The 17908-nt window shown below is 42.2% G+C and overlaps 1 protein-coding gene across 2 annotated transcripts in view; it reads left to right on the top strand.

The window, feature by feature from the left end:
- The first annotated feature begins 709 nt into the window (after nt 1-709).
- ARMH4 (armadillo like helical domain containing 4) overlaps nt 710-17908 on the top strand; it is a 92661-nt gene continuing 75462 nt past the window's right edge. Inside the window, exons 1-3 of one of the 2 annotated variants that reach the window (XM_081156278.1) lie at nt 710-945; nt 9772-11197; nt 16027-16281. In XM_081156278.1, the coding sequence (XP_081012404.1) occupies nt 9829-11197; nt 16027-16281 (1624 nt within the window). In that variant the 5' untranslated portion in view covers nt 710-945; nt 9772-9828. The remainder of the gene's footprint in view (nt 946-9771; nt 11198-16026; nt 16282-17908) is intronic. The other variant, XM_081156277.1, reaches the window with a different exon arrangement.

Genomic DNA, 17908 nt, shown 5'->3' with positions numbered 1-17908 from the left:
AAATAAAAAATAAAAGAAGGGAGTTACTAAGTACAAGAGAGAATGTGGAAAGTGCTTTGCAAATATGAAGTGCTGTGGGGGCTGCTGCAGACTGGGCCTCTAGGCTCCTGACACCTCTTTATCTACAATTTTCTATAGAAGAAATAGAAAAAGGAAACAGTCTGAGAGGCTAAGAATGGAGGTCATGCCTGGACCTTGGGCAAGTTACACGGCCTTCAGCCTCAACCTTCTCGCCTGATACACGGGGATCACCAAAGCCGACCTTGCAGGGTTACTGGGTAGATGAAGCAGGTGATGAGCCGGGGGAGCACCTGGCCTTGAGCCTGGCAGGAGCAAAGGGCTCAATAAACCCTACTTCTCATGAGCACTTATTTTCACCTCGGAGTGATGGAGAAGGGAACACTTTGTGTAGGGCTATTTTACAGCGTCTTATTTAGGGGCACCGCTACGGGGTACAATTTCCACGAGGAACACCCCGCAGCCTCCCACTTGGCGCCCCTTGCCCTAACCAAGGGCCACAGAAATTCGGACTCTTCCCGGGAAAACGGAGCCTGGTTTCTTCCCCGTAGACACTGAGGGAAAGGTGTCGCAGACGCCCAGGCTTCAAACAGGGGCGGCAGGGCAGGGGGCTCCCCAAGGGTCTCAGGCGCCCGCGCCGCGCAGGGCCCGCCCCCGCGCCTCCGTCCCGTCCCCCGCGCGCTGGACCCGCGGTGGGGCGCGGGGCGCGGGGCGCCCGCCTCGGTGTCAGTGGCCGCGGAGCCGGGGCGGGCACGTCGTCCGTCCAATCCCCAGCCGTAGCCTCGGCCTTATGAATAAGCAACGAAGCGGAGCGCCCTCCCCCGGCCTCCAGACGGTGGAGCGGCCGCCCAGCTGCAGGGGCCGCGGCGGGGATGCCGAGCGCCCGCGCCGCCGCTCTCCGCGCGCTGCTCCGCTGAAGGCGCCCAGGTAAGCACGGCCCGCTCCTGCGGCTGCAGCGCCCGGGCCGGGGCGGACCCGGAGCGGGAGCCCGGGCGGCGCGGGGTCGCCCCGAGAGAGCCGTGCCGTCCGGGGAGCGCGGCGGCCGGGGCGCGCCGGGCGTGCACCCTGCGCCCGGCCGGAACGCGGCGCCCGGCGCGGGGTGAACGGGGGCAGCCGCGGGCGCGCGGGGCGCGGCGCTCAGGCCTCGGAGGGCTCCCCCTCTCCCCGCTCCAGCCCAGCCTCCCGGCTCCACACCAGCGAGCGGGCCTTTGTGCCGGCGGCGCTTGCGGGGCTAGCTGCTTTTGTTTGGGTTTTCTTTCTTTCTTCTCGCTCTGCCCTCCCGGCCTCACAGCGGTGATCGGAGAAGTTCCCGAAGGCTGCGGTTTGCTCCTTCCAAAGCGTCGATCGCAGTGTCCCCGATGCCAAACAGAGCCCCGCAGCCGAGGAGCGAATGAGGGCTGCCGTGGCCACCGAAATGTGTTCTGTTACTTTGCAGAGAACAAACAGTTGGGTGCTTAGCGCAGAGATGTCCCTGGACCTCCTCGCTCAGACCCTGGCTCGTCCCCCGGGACGCGGCAGGAGGATGCTCCTGCGAGAGGTCACCTAACTGGAAGGAGGGCCTGCGGGTTATCCGCTGAGCGCAGGCTCTGCTGGAGACTCCAGAATGGTGACGGGGAGGTGCTGCCCGGAGGCGCCCACAGGTCTCGCGTGTGCGCCCTGGACCCTGACAGAACCTGACCCGTGTAGATTCTGAACATGTAGAGCCCCGGCTGGTAGGGAAGCAGCCGCGCACTCTTAAGAGTTGGAGCTCGTGAAGATGAGAAACCTGCCTTCCCAAGCTGATCCCAAGGGTCTGCCAGGATCTTGGCAGCTCGTGTCAGGGCAGAGCTGCTGTGGAGGAGAGGAGACACTGCTTTGAAGTGTCTGCCTTCATTCTTCGGAAGTTCTAGTTGGAAACTTAAGGGGGAGAGGGAGTGGTTCGCAAAGCCATCCATAGAGCTCTGAAGGATTTCTTCTGTAGGGAGCAAAATGCGAGGCCATAATGTGCCCGCCTCCCTCTCCTTTTTGTGCATTTCCCTGCTCACAAGTGATGCTGTTGGGCTCCAAGGAGTCTCATTTAAGCCAAGAGCCGCAGACCCACGGACGGGCAACTCAAAGCCGGGGTGAGGTTTCCCAGGAACGTTGCTGCTTACTTTTACGCACAGTGGAGGTTTCAGGGCAGACTTACTTTTATGAATAAGGTAGTGTTGTTATATTTGCCCTAGGAGTGAACCAAACACTTCTGCAGCAGGCTCCATATGGATCCCGTTGGTTTACAAAACTCCCAGGACTGAGGGAGTCTGATGTAACTGCAGCAACAGAGCTAATTAGGGGGATGTGGACTTGGCTTTGTTTTCACAGGAAGCTTCGTATCATTATGTTCTGGGGTTTCACGCTAAACTTTTCAGGATCATAATTGGGTGCTACAGGTATGGTTTGAATATAAGCATAGCGCCGAAAGGAGGAAGCGGGGCTTACCGGTTTCCGCTCTTGGACTAAAGGTGTACTTCACCGTTTGTTCAGCAGACGTTTGCCTGAAGAGTTGTGTATGGAACTGTGTCCTTGTTCACTGAATTTTGTTTATTGTCACAATAGGGAAGCTGGCTGTTCCAAGGGAACCTGGGTTTAATCTCTATAAAATGAAAATTCATTCCCTGATTGAGATGTGTCGTCGATCCTGTCTTTGCCGGTTGTGTTTAGTTGGTGATTTTAAGACAAGTGTCTGAAATGTTAAATGTGTTTATTCCTTGATATGTCTACCTGGGGATTTGATTACCTTCTCCTTTCAGGCAGCTAATACTTAGAGACCTTGTCAAGCAAATGAGGTTTTGTGAAGCACAAAGAACAGAAATGGAGTGTCAGATTGGGTCATCAAGAATAACTGTGTGATGGATGGACAGGAGCTTGTCGATCGAGATTGATTAGGGCAGGATTCTGCAAACATCAGGTGATTCCCCAGCCACTCTGTCTGCGTGAGCAGCTGAAAGTGGAGGCTCCATGGAAATAGCCAGGGGGAAAAAAGGGTGTTACGGATGCTTCAAATTGCTCCCATTTCTGTAGTTTGAGGGGGATGCATGTCAGAACCACACTAATGTGTCTTAAATTGTATGATACTTGAAACTTTTTCTTCAAACCATTTTCATGTCTATTATCACTTTTTTGGTTTCCCTTCCACCTTTTGAAGAAAGCAGAATAAACGTTCTTGTCTCCATTTTGCAACAAGGAAACTGAGTTTCAGTGATTTTGCCCAAGGTGGAGCTGGAACTTCAGGCCAGTTTTAAAATCTTCAAATCTTGCTTCTTTTACTAGGGATAGAGTGATGTGTGGAAGGGTGATAAGCACAGACACCTTCATTTTCTCCAGTGCTGAACTGCAGAGAGTAAAGCTGCGGGCTCAGTGTGCTGAACATAGCCGATGCTGCTTTCCTCCTGGGGATCATGCTCTTTTTTGCGATTACTCTAGTCTCCCTCCTTCCTCTGTGGTCGAACATGCTGCTGAAAGGATCATCTGTCATTCCAGTGACTTAATTTATAGAGAAAAATGACTGGGGCCAGATGGTCTTGAAGTCAATGTATCAGGCCACGGACAGTTGTCAATAGCACAGTGGATCAGAACGGGGTACCTTGATTTCATGGGCCACCGTTGGGTTAATAGGGGCAGGGTCTTGATAAGCTCAGCTCTAGATGAATGAAATAGCATTGGCAGTGAGGGCCTTCAGGATTACAACAAGAAAAGGTGAGACAATGATAAATCGTCATTGAGATCAGGAAACACACAAAAAGGAAAGATTATAAAGACACAAACAAAGAAGGGAAAGAATTTCCTTTTCCCTCATCAATCACAGATTCACTGTTTGGATTTTTAAGGGTGAGATGGTAACTGGGAAGCAAGTCGACCTGAAGCTCTGAGACTTGTCACTTGTTACTGTTGTTTATCTAGTTTTTAAAATGAAATAAATGCTGAAAATCTAAAATATAGAAGAAATGAGAATATAGAAATTATTATTATTATTATTAAAATGACACATTGACTAAGTGGCCAAAATTGGCTACGTCATGAATATAACGTACAGTTAGACATGGATAGACCACGAAATGTCATTGAAAATCTTACAATATAAAATGGAGACTCTGCACATTCTTTCTCACTTTCTTAAATGGTTATTTATAGTCACTTGATGACAGCAAATATTTATTGAACACCTCCTCTATGTGCCTACCATTATTAGCAATTATATAGCAAACAGAGGAAGCTAAAAGATCAGTGTTTACATGCAAGGAACATAACCTTATTTGAGGTGACCAGACTTACAGACATGATTATTTGTGCTTTAGAGAAGCTGGGAGAAGGGTGGGAAGACTGGGTGAGGCAATTTTGTGACAGTAGTTAGTAAACAGGATGTGACCTGGGGAGGCCAGGGTGTGGATACCTGGGGTAGGGAGCTCTGACTAGTGCAGTGTCATGAGCAAAACTTAGGAACCTGAAATGAGTCATGGCACAGAAAAGGGTAATATCCCCAGCTGGCCATGGTGTCTGTACTGGGCACTAGTGCTGTGGGGTTGCATTATAGATAGGGAGTTTGGCAATTGTATGTTTGGGAACGTTATGTGTTTTGGGAAGGCAGAGAGTTGTAGTGGCAAAGGCAGGGAACTTGAAGTCTGACAATTTACAAGGTCAAAAACAGACACGATCACGTAGGCAAGTTCATTCTCCACGCTCAGCCTGTAGTTTTTTCGTCTAACAAAGAAATGGGGATAATGGTAGTACCTTATCGCATTAAGATTAAATAAGATAATTTACATAAGGCACTTACAATACTTGGCACATAGCATCCCCAAGTGGTTGTCATTTATTGATTATTGTCATCTTTTGTATGTTTTTTATTGAATTTAGAGTGAGAGGAAAGGAGAGGGAGAGAGAGATAGAAACATCAATGGGAGAGAGGAACGCTGATTGGCTCAAACACCCAACCCGGGTATGTGCCCTGACCAGGAATCCAACCGGCAACTGTTGGGTGCACAGGAGGACACTCACCCAACTGAACCACACCGGCCAGGGCTGGTTGTTGTCATTATTATTCTTACAAATAAACCATCTGCCCTGGCCGGTGTGGCTAAGTGGTTAGAGCGTCAGCCTGCTCAACAAAGGGTCTCAGGTTCGATTCCTGGTCAAGTGCATGTACCTGGGTTGCAGGTTCGGTCCCCAGCCCCGGTTGGGGTGGGTGCAGGAGGCAACTAATCTGTGTGTTTCTCTCACATCAATGCCTGTCTTTCTCCCTTTTGCTCTCTCTAAAATAAATAAATAAACTAATAAATGGGAAAAAATATCCTTGGGTGAGGATTTAAAAAAAAAAAGGAATAAACTATCTGGATTGTATAAAATGGATTGGAGAGAGTCTGAAAAGATCATCAACTCAGAGGCAATTAAAATAATAACAGTTCAGTGAGGTGACAAGAAGGGACAATTCCAAGAGATACTATGAGGAAGGACCTGCAGGAGTTGTGCATGTAAAACATAAAGGAGAGGAGAGTTCAAGATGACGCCGAAGTGCAGATGAAAAGATGGTGTGTTTCAGGTGGCATCCACGTGACTTCTAGTGGCCAGCTCCACGGCCCTCCTGAGCCTTGAGGGCTCTTAGGGTAATGCTCATGTTCCTTACATGTTATACCTGCAACCCAATTTACTTTGAAAAAAGTAGCTTTGTCACTGCTGAGAATGTTTTAACATGCTGGTCCCCTTCTGTGTGTGTGTTTGGGTAATAACACACTGAACAATACAAGAGTAGATTTTAATTGGAAAAATAGTGGCAGTGTTTAAAAAAACTGATTATGAAGTCTAACAAGAGGGCTAAGGCTTTTTTTTTTTTTCTTATGTGGTCTTTCATTTGTCTTTGTAACTTGAATATGCCTAGACTTGACAAAGAAACAGATTCTGGACTGTGTCTATTTAAGATTGTCAGAGATAATGCTTGACAGGACAGCTTATCTGCCCGCGGAGGGCAGAAATGCAGTCCGTTGTTCAGAGGACTGCAGGGCCATTAGGATACCTTGAGAGCCAGTGATAGACAAAGTGCTACTGATTTGCTCTGGAAGGGATGCTTTTTAAGCTATTAGATGCTAATATCCACTGTCAGTTAGCAATTTAGTTAGAGTTTATTTATCTGAATTAATTTGCCCTGATGGATATAGTGGAGGGAAAACAGCATCCAACATCATAGTGTGAAGTAAAAGTTAGAGAAATCTCCTTTTGTTTATTAAACACTATTACAATTGAGTTTATTTAAGATAATTGAGACACAGACTATCTAATAAGCAATGAAGTCTCCCCTTCCTCTTCCTCCCCCAGCAAAGCAGCTATAGACATTCACCTGTTTGTCAGCCGATCTCCACTGAGCGTTTCCTCTGTGCCAGGCACTTGCCAGGGAGAGGATACAACGTTGAGGACAAAGGAAAAGGCCTTCAAAATGTGCTTGCAGATGGTTATATAGGTTTAGAAATATTGTCATTGAATTGGCAATGGACAGTCTTTTCCTATTTATTCTCTAATGTCACGCAACTCCCAGTGAGGGGGACACTGAGCTCATGGGAGTGGTTACGTGAACCTGTACTGTGCTTTGAAAGATGGAGAAAGACCTGGAACTTGAAGGTCATCTACCAATTTATCTGAGCTGCAGACATGTCCCCTGCTGCCGTTTCTACAGGCAGTCTTTTCTTTTCTGCTTCTTTTAAAGTTCAGACGTCATTTTGAACAGTGGAGAGAAGGAGCATATGGCCACAGTACACACAGGCATAGACTAGGCTAGCAGTTCACCCCCACTCTTTCTGCTGTAATTGGATTTAGGAAGCAGGTGGCCGACACTTAATTACAGAAGGGAAGTTTTTTAAAGCAATGGCAGAATTCCTTTCACACAAATATTCTAAAGCTCAAGATCTAGGTGAAAATAAACCCTGAAGGAAAGCTCTGTTTTGGAAAGGCAATTGAGGTTATATTAAATCTTTATTGCTTGCTCCCTCCCATCTGATTTGATCATAAAATTCTCCTCTTGGTCCACATGACTCCAGAACATATTAAATAAAGTGGAGCATTCGTTTAGTCATTTGGGTGCCTTGCCTGCTTGATGGAGAAATATGAAAATATTGTATTTTTATTTTATGTCATATAGATAAAATATGAAAATGGAATCATGGAGGCAGAAGGGGTTTCAGAGATTATTTTAAGCCCTCATTTTGTCAAAAGAGAAAATGAAGCTGTTCGGCCAGTGTCACATAGTAAGTTTTAACAACAGTATAGCTAGGATTTAGGAATCATTTTTCTGATGCCAGTCCATGACTCTCTAAACTTTACTGCCACCGTGATGGCCTGTTTTTTTTTTGTGTGTGTGTGTGTGTGTTTGCATGTGTTTATCCAGAAGCGTGGGATCTTGTAAGCAAAACTATTAGGCCACACCCTCCATCTTCTGTGATGTTTAGTAAGATTTTACGGAATGGGAAAAATATTTGTTTAGGAAAGTGCGGCTCTCTGAACAGATCAGAAATGAACCAGAGTTCTGTAGCTTTTACATATCTTCCATTATATAGGGCTTCATAGTTCAACTTTTTCTGCACTGAAATCTGAAGGTGTAAGGTCATCAACTGAGCACTCATGCTTTACAGCCCTCATATATTTTTGTTTTAAGGAAGGAAAATAGAGGCGGCAGGCCAAGTACTGTTACCAAATATTTTACCTGGCTATGAACAGGGCTCATCTAAAGTGATAACTAATATCCAGAATGTTGACATGCCTTGGCCCATGCCATTCCTTCTTCATCAAATATCTTTCCCATATTCTCTCTGTTTAAAACCATGCTAGCTACCTGTATGTAATTTAATATTTAAATAAAATTGGTTCAAACCTTCATCCTACACGTGGGGAAATTTTACATCTCTCTTACTGTCTCTGAGGATTCTTGTCAGGGGGGTGGGCAGTGGCTTATATTTCTCCTAGTCACCTTTGGCTTTGATATTCTTCTGCTGCCAAATTTATGGTCCCTGACATGCACTTTGGTTTTCTGCACTTGGCACCAGGGCACCTCATGACATTAGCCCATTTCTGTATTCTCCCAAAGTACTGCAGATTCAAGCTTTTTGTGTAACAGATTACCTTCAAGCTTGGTGGCAATAAATGTTTATTATTTCATCCCATTTCTGTGCAGTAGGACTTCGGGAATAGCTTAACTGGATGGTTCTGGCCCAAGGTCTCTTAAGAAGTTGTGGTCGAGATGTCAGCTGGGGCTGTAGTCATATGAAGGCCTGACTGGGGCTGGAGGATATGCTTCCAAGGTCATTCATTCATGTGGTGCTGGGAGCTCTGCAAGATGCCTCAGCTCGGAGTCCATGGGCTCCTCTTTCCCCATGTAGAAAAATTCAGCCTTCTTTTTCTCAGCAGCCATCGGGGACTAAGGACTTGACCTTTTCTCTGTCTCAAAAGGATCTGTAAGACTAGAGGGGATAACAGCAAGAAAACTTTGAACACCTAAAGGGGAAAAGGCCCTCTGAAAATGTGACATTTTCTAGTTTATGTGTGCACATCAAGTGCTTAAACCAATAGATTAATGATTAGACACAAAGGAAAGAAAAGGTATAACTTCTATAAAGATAAGATTTTTATTTTAGAATTTTTATTCCTAGGTTTAATTTTCTAGAAAACCTGTAGCATCTGAGAAAGTTCTGACGATGGGAAAAGAAAGGGCCCTATTCAGCCAAAGAGATAAAAAGAACTGAAACTCTTAAGTTTTGGGGAAAATGATCAGTTCTGATATAGTTTTAGTTGTGATGAGAGTGTGAGTAGTTTTTAAAAATATATATAATAAATCTTAATATTACAATAATGTGTATTCAGTTAAGATTATTAATTTAAAATGTGTTTTGTTTCTCTTAAAATGTTTATTTCTTTTAATAAATACACTTGCTTTAACTTTTACCTTTTCTAACCGTTACACTTTATTTTTTTAATTTATTTATTTTTAAAAAATATATCTTTATTGATTTCAGAGAGAGGAAAGGAGAGGGAGAGAGAGAGCTAGAAACATCAATGATGAGAGAGTCATTGATTGGCTGCAGCCCGCAACCCGGGCATGTGCCCTAACCGGGAATCGAACCCTGATCGCCTGGATCCTAGGTCGACGCTTAACGGCTGAGCCACGCCCGGCCGGGCATCTAACCGTTACACTTTAAACTTGAAGGTTTTGCTTATAATTTTATAGTTGTTGTAGAGAAAAGAAATAATTTAAGCATTTTAAATCATTTATGTTTTTTAAAAACTCTCGAATGTAACTGGTATTCACTATTTTTGCGATGACGTTTAATACATTTTAAAATATACTTAAAAGGTTCTTTGAATGTAATGTAAGTAAATGTAAGATTTACTTCCTGTATCTTGGACATTTCTGCAGCTATTTGACTACGTGATTAATAGAGGAATTTGGGGAGAACATTGCAAATATGAGTTCAAGGGTAGTTTATTTCAAGTAGGTATTTAGGAAACAGTGACCTGAGTAGTTGAACTGTGTGTACCTTTGTCTAGAAAGCATCAAGTTAAATCAGCTGCAGAATTCAGCAGGGAAAAATGAACTGGGTTATCCATGTCTCAAAGGTACAAAGAAATAGAACAGTTCTCTCTTACGAACCATCTCTGAGCTTGAAGTCAAGGAGATTATTTTACTTATGGTTTAATTCAAAGGGGCTTATTTACAAAATATATTTAAATGACAGTTTGATATGCTTTGTTTTTCTGCAGGACTCAATTACTGCAGTTGTCAACTCTGCCATTTTATGTGCACATTTCTCTTCCATTATGAGAAGACCAATAGTATTGCACATTTGTCTGGCTTTCTGTAGCCTTCTACTTCTCAACGGTGCCACACAATGTTTGGCCTTCCCCAAAATGGAAAGAAGGGAGATGGCACATGGTCATGAAAAAAGAGGGCAGTCTGAGAGGATAAATGTGGATGACCTAGAAAATAACTCCATTGCTTCAAAGGACACTCCCCAACCAGTGGTCTCCAAAGAGCCGATGATAGTGTTATTGGAACCATCAGCAATGGCATTAAATAATGCATCCCCTATTAACGAAGAAACCCATTCTAGAGGAGCGGGGCTCCTGCAGCCTCACGGCCCTGGTGTTGACACTGTTACTGAGCCAGGGGTCCCAGCAGGGGAGGAAGTGTTTGGTTCCAGCCAGCTGGAGAGAACATCTGAAAGCCTGCTTTCCAAGGCCATTGCATCCAACCCTATCACGACAACTGCTGCTCAGAGTATTGAGAAGGAGGAACACTTCAGTAGCACCAACACTCAGCCCATTGTAGAAGGGCTCACAGAAGCCACACAAGGTTTTCTGAAGTATGTGGGTAATCAGTTGTTTACAACTGAAAGTCAGGGAGGCATTAGTCTGGGACACTCACCTTCATCCTATGTGAATACTAAGAAAATACTAGCCACCAATCCAAGGACTGAGACATTGGAAGCAGACACAGATCATAGGACAACCTCTTTTCCCGGTGCTGAGCCCATAGCAGGCACCGAGCCTGGAGGCCTCATGTCTGATAGGGAGAAGCCTTCACAGATGACAGCTGATAATACCCAGCCTACTGCCACCAAGCACGGGCTTGCAACCTCCGAGTATACCCTGAGTGTTGAGCCAGGAACTGACAGCCTGCTGGGAGCCCCAGAAGTCACTGTGAGTGTCAGCACAGCTGTTCCAGATGCATCTGTCCTAAGCGATGAGTGGGATGACACCAAATTAGAGCATGTAAACCAGATAAAGACCCTAAAGCCTGGAGACAATACAGAGACTCAGATGAGAATGGAAACGTCTCCGACAGCCCAAGTAAGCGATAATGGTGTGGAAGGTATGGAGGGGGACGGACCTTTGACAGAGGCTGCACAGATGGGCCTGGGGCTGCCCGAAGGGGAAACACGCACGGAGACAGCCCTGCTTATAGCCCGTGGGGATGGGACACCAGCTGCCTTCACTGATCATATTTCCTTTACTTCCACAAGTCCGTTGGAAGATACAAAAGTCTCTGTTGTAAACCTGTTTGAAAATACTGTAGACTTCATGGAATCCACCAAGGAAAACAATGCCATGTTTTTCTCAGCAACCACTGTTTCCATCTCAGAATATGAGTCTGAGGCTTATCAACCACTGAGAAATACGTTTAAAGGTAAAAGAAAGAAACAAAAACAAGCTTTGTTTAATTTGAAATGCTTTAATTTGGTTTTATTATTTTTTAAATTGAAAAATAATTCACATATAACATAGGAGTTTTAGGCATTGTTTTATTTTTAAAAGTGACGATTTAAAAATAATTTATCTATGCCACGTCCTGCCTTGATGGATAACTCATTAGGCATGCGGTGGGTGGGGAGTGAGGGCCACATCCCGGAGTGTGCAGGATGCTCTAGGAGTCTCTGGAGGAAGGTGGCTCTAAACTGCCTGAGCTTTCTCCCCAGGTGGTTTTTTTATGGTTTCTTGGTGGCCACAATAGAAACAAACTACCCTCAGAACCAGAAACCTGAGAAGCCTAATCCCCAAGCAATGCATGAATTTCCTTCCCTAAAACTTCAGGGATTCCTGAGGATCTGAAATGATCCCATGGATTTTCCTGGCTGGTTGCCACAACTGTGTAACATTCAAGGCCCACATCCATCTGTGATGCCAAGGTTCTCTGCAACATGAGAGCTGCCTTCCCCCTCGAGGTGTGACATTCACTGGGGAGGTGGGAAAAGGTGATGTGTGAGGGATAAAATATCTAATCTTCTTACCTGTAGGCAGAATCAGCCCTCACTCAATGCTTATTATCAGTTATCCAAGAACAACACCAAAGAAAATTAGCTGAGACATCCAAGAAGCAAACATTAGAATCCATTATATTACCGGTAACAACTGTATTTGAGGGAACTGTATTTTGCGCATTTTAGGACATTTTTATAAAGCACTGTAATTCTTTCATTGAGGGGTGGAGACCAACTAACTCTTTTTGTTATTTGCATTAAAATTACTTTGGGTCTCTGTTCAAAAAAATAAGTTATCTAAATTTTAATGAAAAGCAAAAGTAAACAAATAAAACGTATATTTTATGTAAAAATTATACCTGAATATAACTCCTGCATATAGGCCAGTGGTATTTAACTGGGAATTGTCTCCCTTATCCCATCATTTGGCAGTGTTTGGAGACATTTTTGGTTGAGACAACAGAGGGGTGCCACTGCCTACCGGCATCCAATGTGTGTGTAGAGGCCAAGGATGCTGCTACATACCCTATGATGCACAAGACAGCCCCCCAATAACAAATGTCAATAGTACTGAGAAACTCTGGTATAGACTCAATATTTTTCAAACATTTTGTTATGAAAATGTATAAATATATAGGAAAACGTGAGAGAATTAGCTATATGTTTAAGTGGTATAAGGACAATGTATGATACTTACACATTGTTGTAAAAAATACTCCTATCCCTAATATTTCGTACTAAACAGCTTTAGGTAAGTATTTATTTCACAGTATTAACCACATTAGTTTTTTCACTTTGTTTTCCCAAAAAGAAGTTCATCTAGAAATAAGGGGAAATAAAAACCAGTACAGATAAGTCTTCTTGCCGTCCCAGTTCTGCACTTAGTATTCCTCTTGGCCTTTACACCTGGGAGTGTTAGGAGCCGGCAAGCCTTACATTTGCTGCTGATGGCTAATATTTTTCTTTTGTTATGTGTGTTGGTTAGCTAACAGCATGGGCAAGGAAAGACTTAGTGTAACGTGCATATGCTCATCCCTAATTGTTTTGGAATGTGTTCAGCCTGTTACTTGTGCTAAGTAGACTAATTAATGGAAAATATCAAACAAGTAATATGTTTTATAAAATGTTATTAGGATTGAATTAAGATGATGAAAGATTGAATTTTACATGTCCAATCATTTTTTTATTTTGAAAAATTACTTCATTTATTTATTTATTTTCCACCCTTGTTTTGTTTATTTATTTATTATTTTATTTTATTTTTTGTTGAATTTATTGGGGTGACATTGGTTAATAAAATTATATCGGTTTCAGGGATACAATTCTATAAACATCATCTGTATATTGTATTGTGTGTTCATCACCCCAAGTCTGTCCAATTCATTTTTTAAAGACTGAAAGACCTAGTATAATGCCAGTTTTCATAGAAGCTTCCAGAAAATGTTTTGTAAGTTGCCTTTTAGGTTCCATGAAGAGAGCTGGGTTCACGTCACTGTGAAGATATTAGATGACAGGATAAGAAGTTTGCTTCAATTCTCTGTAACAGTTTAAGATACCCCTGGAGCATTAAGTCACATGGTTCTATATTATTTATTACACAATTGAATCCATGACTCTTATGTACTAGACTTGCATTAGCTTCTATTAATGCAGCCTAAAAAGTAACATGAGTTTGGTAATTGTGTGATTATTATTTTGATTATTGAATATGCTCCTTACTTAGCCGTAATTGCCTCACTTAACTACAGTCTTTTAAGAGGCAACTTCTTTTATTTCCAGAACATAGCACAATATCTGGTGCCTAGTAGGTGCTCAGTAAATACCAGTTCAATGAATAAGTGAGGATAGAGAACCTTTCAGACCGGAATTATCCAATTTGACTGCCTGCATTGTTCAAATTAATCAAACAGCTTCTAAATGTTTTTAGTAGAGAGAGGAAAAGTCAAATAATTCCTTTTGCTCTAATTTTTTTGTCCCATAGAGTTAAAAAGAATGTCAAAAAATGAGATTGTTGACAGTGGTAGTTAGGGAATAGACGAAAAGCGTTCTACCCATTTTCTGGCGGTTATAAATATTTTTCAAAAGTAAGCAATTCAAATGCCAATCATTTCAGGTCCCAGGGACTACTTAGTACAGTATCTGCTTCAGGATATGCAATGATTTCTTGGTGTTTGGGGTTTTATGAACAAATGACTATCCTGAGATTATTAGTCCTCTAATTCAGCCTGTTCTTCCACTGGTTCAGTTGAAGATCAAGTTTTAAAAGTAACCTATAATAATTATTATATGTATTATATTTTATCTCTGTAGGAAGTAGAAAGAATGAGAAGTGTGGAGAAAGTTGGAATGTTATTTTTAAATTCCCATTACTATTTCTAGTTCTCACTCTTCTTTCTCTAACTGCAGTCACTTATTCAAAGCACTATGTCATTTTGATATTTCTTGATATTTCCTGAAACTATGACCATAGACTGTACATTTATTTTTACATATTTGTTCTCAAAAGTGTTCATTATGTTTTCAAAAGTGAGGGCGACACAAAGAATGCTTACTGCTTAAAATGATAAAACTATACATTATTATCTTTTTATGGTGGAGCATTGTCCTAGGTGCTAGAGATACACAAAGGGCAATGAATGAATCCCAGCTCTCAAGAGACTTACAGTCTCAGTGGAGAAAGAAAAAAGAAAGCATAACTTAAACGGTGGTACAAAGTGCAAATATGAAGCCTTTGTAAGAACCTCACTGTAACTCACGTTGTCCTTCAACCAGGTGTATCAATCCATCAAATTTAAAACCTCTTCAATTCAAAGGAAAAAATAGTCCAAACTAGAGGAGGACCAGAAAAGTAACTGTTTATATTGAAAAAACTTACAAGCACTATTTTAAAGCAAATCAATTGTTTCCAATTTAAAATATTTTTAAATAATAGGAAGTACCACGATGTCATTGATAAACACTTAGAGAAAACCTTTTCAGCTCTTCCTAGAATGATATTTTTTCACTGTATGACGTACTGGACTTGCTAATATGCTATGTATCTAGAATTAGTATTTTAAAAAGAGAGAAAATAGGGTTTCTAGAAATTAAATTTTAATAGTGGCTCAGTATTTAAAATTTGCAGCATAGTTCCTCCCTAAGATTATTAAATAATCTTTAATAATTTCTCTCAGGGGATTAGAACGTAAAGAAAAAGGCCTCAGATAGATACATATATCCCACAAGTCTGTTTCATTCTTTTTTATGATCTGAAAGCAAATGCATATCTACAGATTGTTCCTTGGACAATGGCAGGATATCCTTTCTCATGGCTGAAGAATATTCTATTGTGTGTGTGTATGTGTATATATATTTATATATATATAAAACACAACTTCTTTATCCATTTACCCATTGATGGACACAGTTAGCACACTGGTTAAAAGCACTGATGATGTAACCTTAGGCAGGTTCCTTAGCTTCTTTAAACCTAAGTTGTTTGTAAAACAGGTAATAATAGCTGCTATTTATTAAATACTTAGGAAGTACTGGGCATGTTCCATGTATTATGTAATTTAATCTTTGTAACAATTCTGTGAGATAGATACTATTCTTTCCATTTTCCAGCTAAGGAAATTCAAGTCCCAGAGACGTTAAGTAATTTTTTCAAGGTCACACAGCTAGTAGGTGGCTGAGTCAGACTTCAGGCCCAGGCAGACTGGCTCTGGAACCTGCACTCCCGACCACGATGGTACACGGCTCCTGTGGGAGGCTCTTGCCTTTCCTCCCGTATTACATATGGGAAGGCAAAATAAGATAGTGTCCACCATGCACTTAGCTTTCTGTGTGTTTGGCCTTAGTAGAAACTTAGTAAACAATAGTTATTGGAATGATTATCCCTTTAATTCAAAATACTAACTTTCAAAAAGGCCAATGTAAAAATCAATATATACAAATGCTTCTGAGAATTTTTGGGTGTAATTTAGTTCTTAACCAACTGATTTTGTTGATATTCATAAAAGGGAGCTCAGCTGTTGATCTTCCTATTTTGTTTTAGATTTTATTTTATGGTGTGTTTTTTTTTTACATTGATTCACTACTCCTGAAAGCAGCAACACTGAGAACATTTATTTACTGGCATTTTGTTCCTGAGCGATCCTTCGCTTTCCCATTCCCTGAAATAGCTATCTGATTGTCTTTTCAATTTATCAATTATATAGTGACATTTTAAGGTATATGAGTTCGATCTATTTTAAAATGTTGTTTCCCCTCTTTTAAGACGCCATCAGTCAAGAGATGACGACGGCTGCTCCAGAGGCAGAAGCCACTTTATCAATGGCGACACAAGAGCAGCAGGTCTCTCCCCTCCAACTTAGCAGAGAAGATGGTGACACTGAGGAAGGAAAAGAGTCCCCTGCTGCCACGTCTGATGTTCCTGGCATTACTCAGCTGTCGAGAACATGGGAGCCCCTGGCCACCACCGTTTCAACTACAGCTGTACCTCTGTCTTTCGAAGCCACTACCACTGTGGAAGGTCTGTCAGGGAGGGAGTCGGACTCGGTGTTGTGGGGGTGGATTTTTTTCTGTGAGTTGATAAGCAATAGAGCGAGTGAGGCAGATGGTGGCCCTGTCACCAGGGTAGACACACACACCTCACCTGGAGAGTGAACAGGAAAGGTAGGTGGACTCTTATTTGGAGAGATGTCACACAGCCTCAAAGATCGAGGGGTCAGTTCCTAAGAAAAATCTCCTGGTGGCTTATCTCAGGAGGCCAGACCTCACCTCCAGAGACCTCTCTCTTCGTTTGACAACTCTGGCTGCTAGGAGCCAGGGGCTGAGGCGAAGAGAGCAAGGACATGGGTTGGAATCCCAGCTTTGGCCCTCACTAATATCGTGGCCTCAAGTAAGTTTCTTAATGTCTTCAAGCCTCAAGTAAGTTTCTTAATGTCTTAATGTGTTCATCTCTAAAGAATGCCTATCTGTCTTAGAGATGATTTTAAGGGTTTGAAATAATGTATACAAACTGCTATCTATATAGGAGGCCCTTAAATGCTCTGATATCTTAAGGATAGTAAAGTTTTCAAATCTGGGTGATCATCAGAATGACAAAAATTATTGTCAGTAGTTTTAAATTTTTGTAACTTTTAATGATTACAGAATTATTATTATTTAATTATTATTTCTGGACCTCATGTGTTTGTCTCATCATTGGTCTAAGTAAAGCCCATTAACTGAGTTGTTTTTAACAATGTAATAAATACCTTGTAATCCTGCCTCCCCCCCCCCCCCCCCCGGGCCTTGTCAATAACCTACATGTAACCCACGACCCTTCCCATCTTACCCCGTTCCTCTGACGGTTAACATCATCCTGAATCTGGTGTTCATCATTTCCTGGACTTCCTCTTCTTTCAGTTTTATTGCATCTATATATACTCCTAAAATTATACATTTAAAAGTTTTAGTCATTTTTTAACATTATCAACATAGTATTAGCCTATAAATAGCCTCTTTGGTACTTAGTTTTTTTACTTAATATTCTATGCCTAAGGTTTACCTACTGTAGCTCTTACGTTTTGACTGATGTTAGTACTCCATTATGAAAACACCTCTCAGTGTATTCATTCATCCTTCCTCCAGCCTCTCCTAGTGACTTGCATCCGGTCCTTTCCAGGTTGGCTGTTGGGAGCATTGCAGACATGAGTACTCTTTTTCATATTCCCCTCTGTGCACGTGTAGGAATTTCTCTTGGGTATATACTTAGGAACCGAATTGCTGGGCCATGAGGTATATGAATGTTGGACTTCAGGAGGCAATGCCTCACTATTTTCCAAAGTGATTGCATCAGTTATATTCCCAACAGCCATATATGTGAGTATCTGTGAATCCATATCCTGGGAGCTTTTAAAAATATTTCCTCAGGCTTCACCACTTAGGAGATTTTGACTTAGTATGTTGGAATATGCGGAAAGCATGAAATTGACACTTAAAAAATCACCTCAAGAGATTCTGATGATCAGCCAGGCTTGCAAAATACTACTATCCTAGAGTTTTTAGATTTGGGAAGACCTGGGACTAAATTTGGCTGCTTTGAACTTGAGCATATTCCAGACACAGATCTAGGCTCTTACTCTTTGACTTAAAAAAAAAAAATGTCTTTATTG

Source organism: Miniopterus schreibersii (assembly GCF_964146895.1).
Source record: "Miniopterus schreibersii genome assembly, chromosome: 1".
In the NCBI taxonomy this organism is placed as follows: domain Eukaryota; kingdom Metazoa; phylum Chordata; class Mammalia; order Chiroptera; family Miniopteridae; genus Miniopterus; species Miniopterus schreibersii.
The sequence above is the reverse complement of the archived record's forward strand: the minus strand, read 5'-3'. Positions and strand labels throughout refer to the sequence as shown.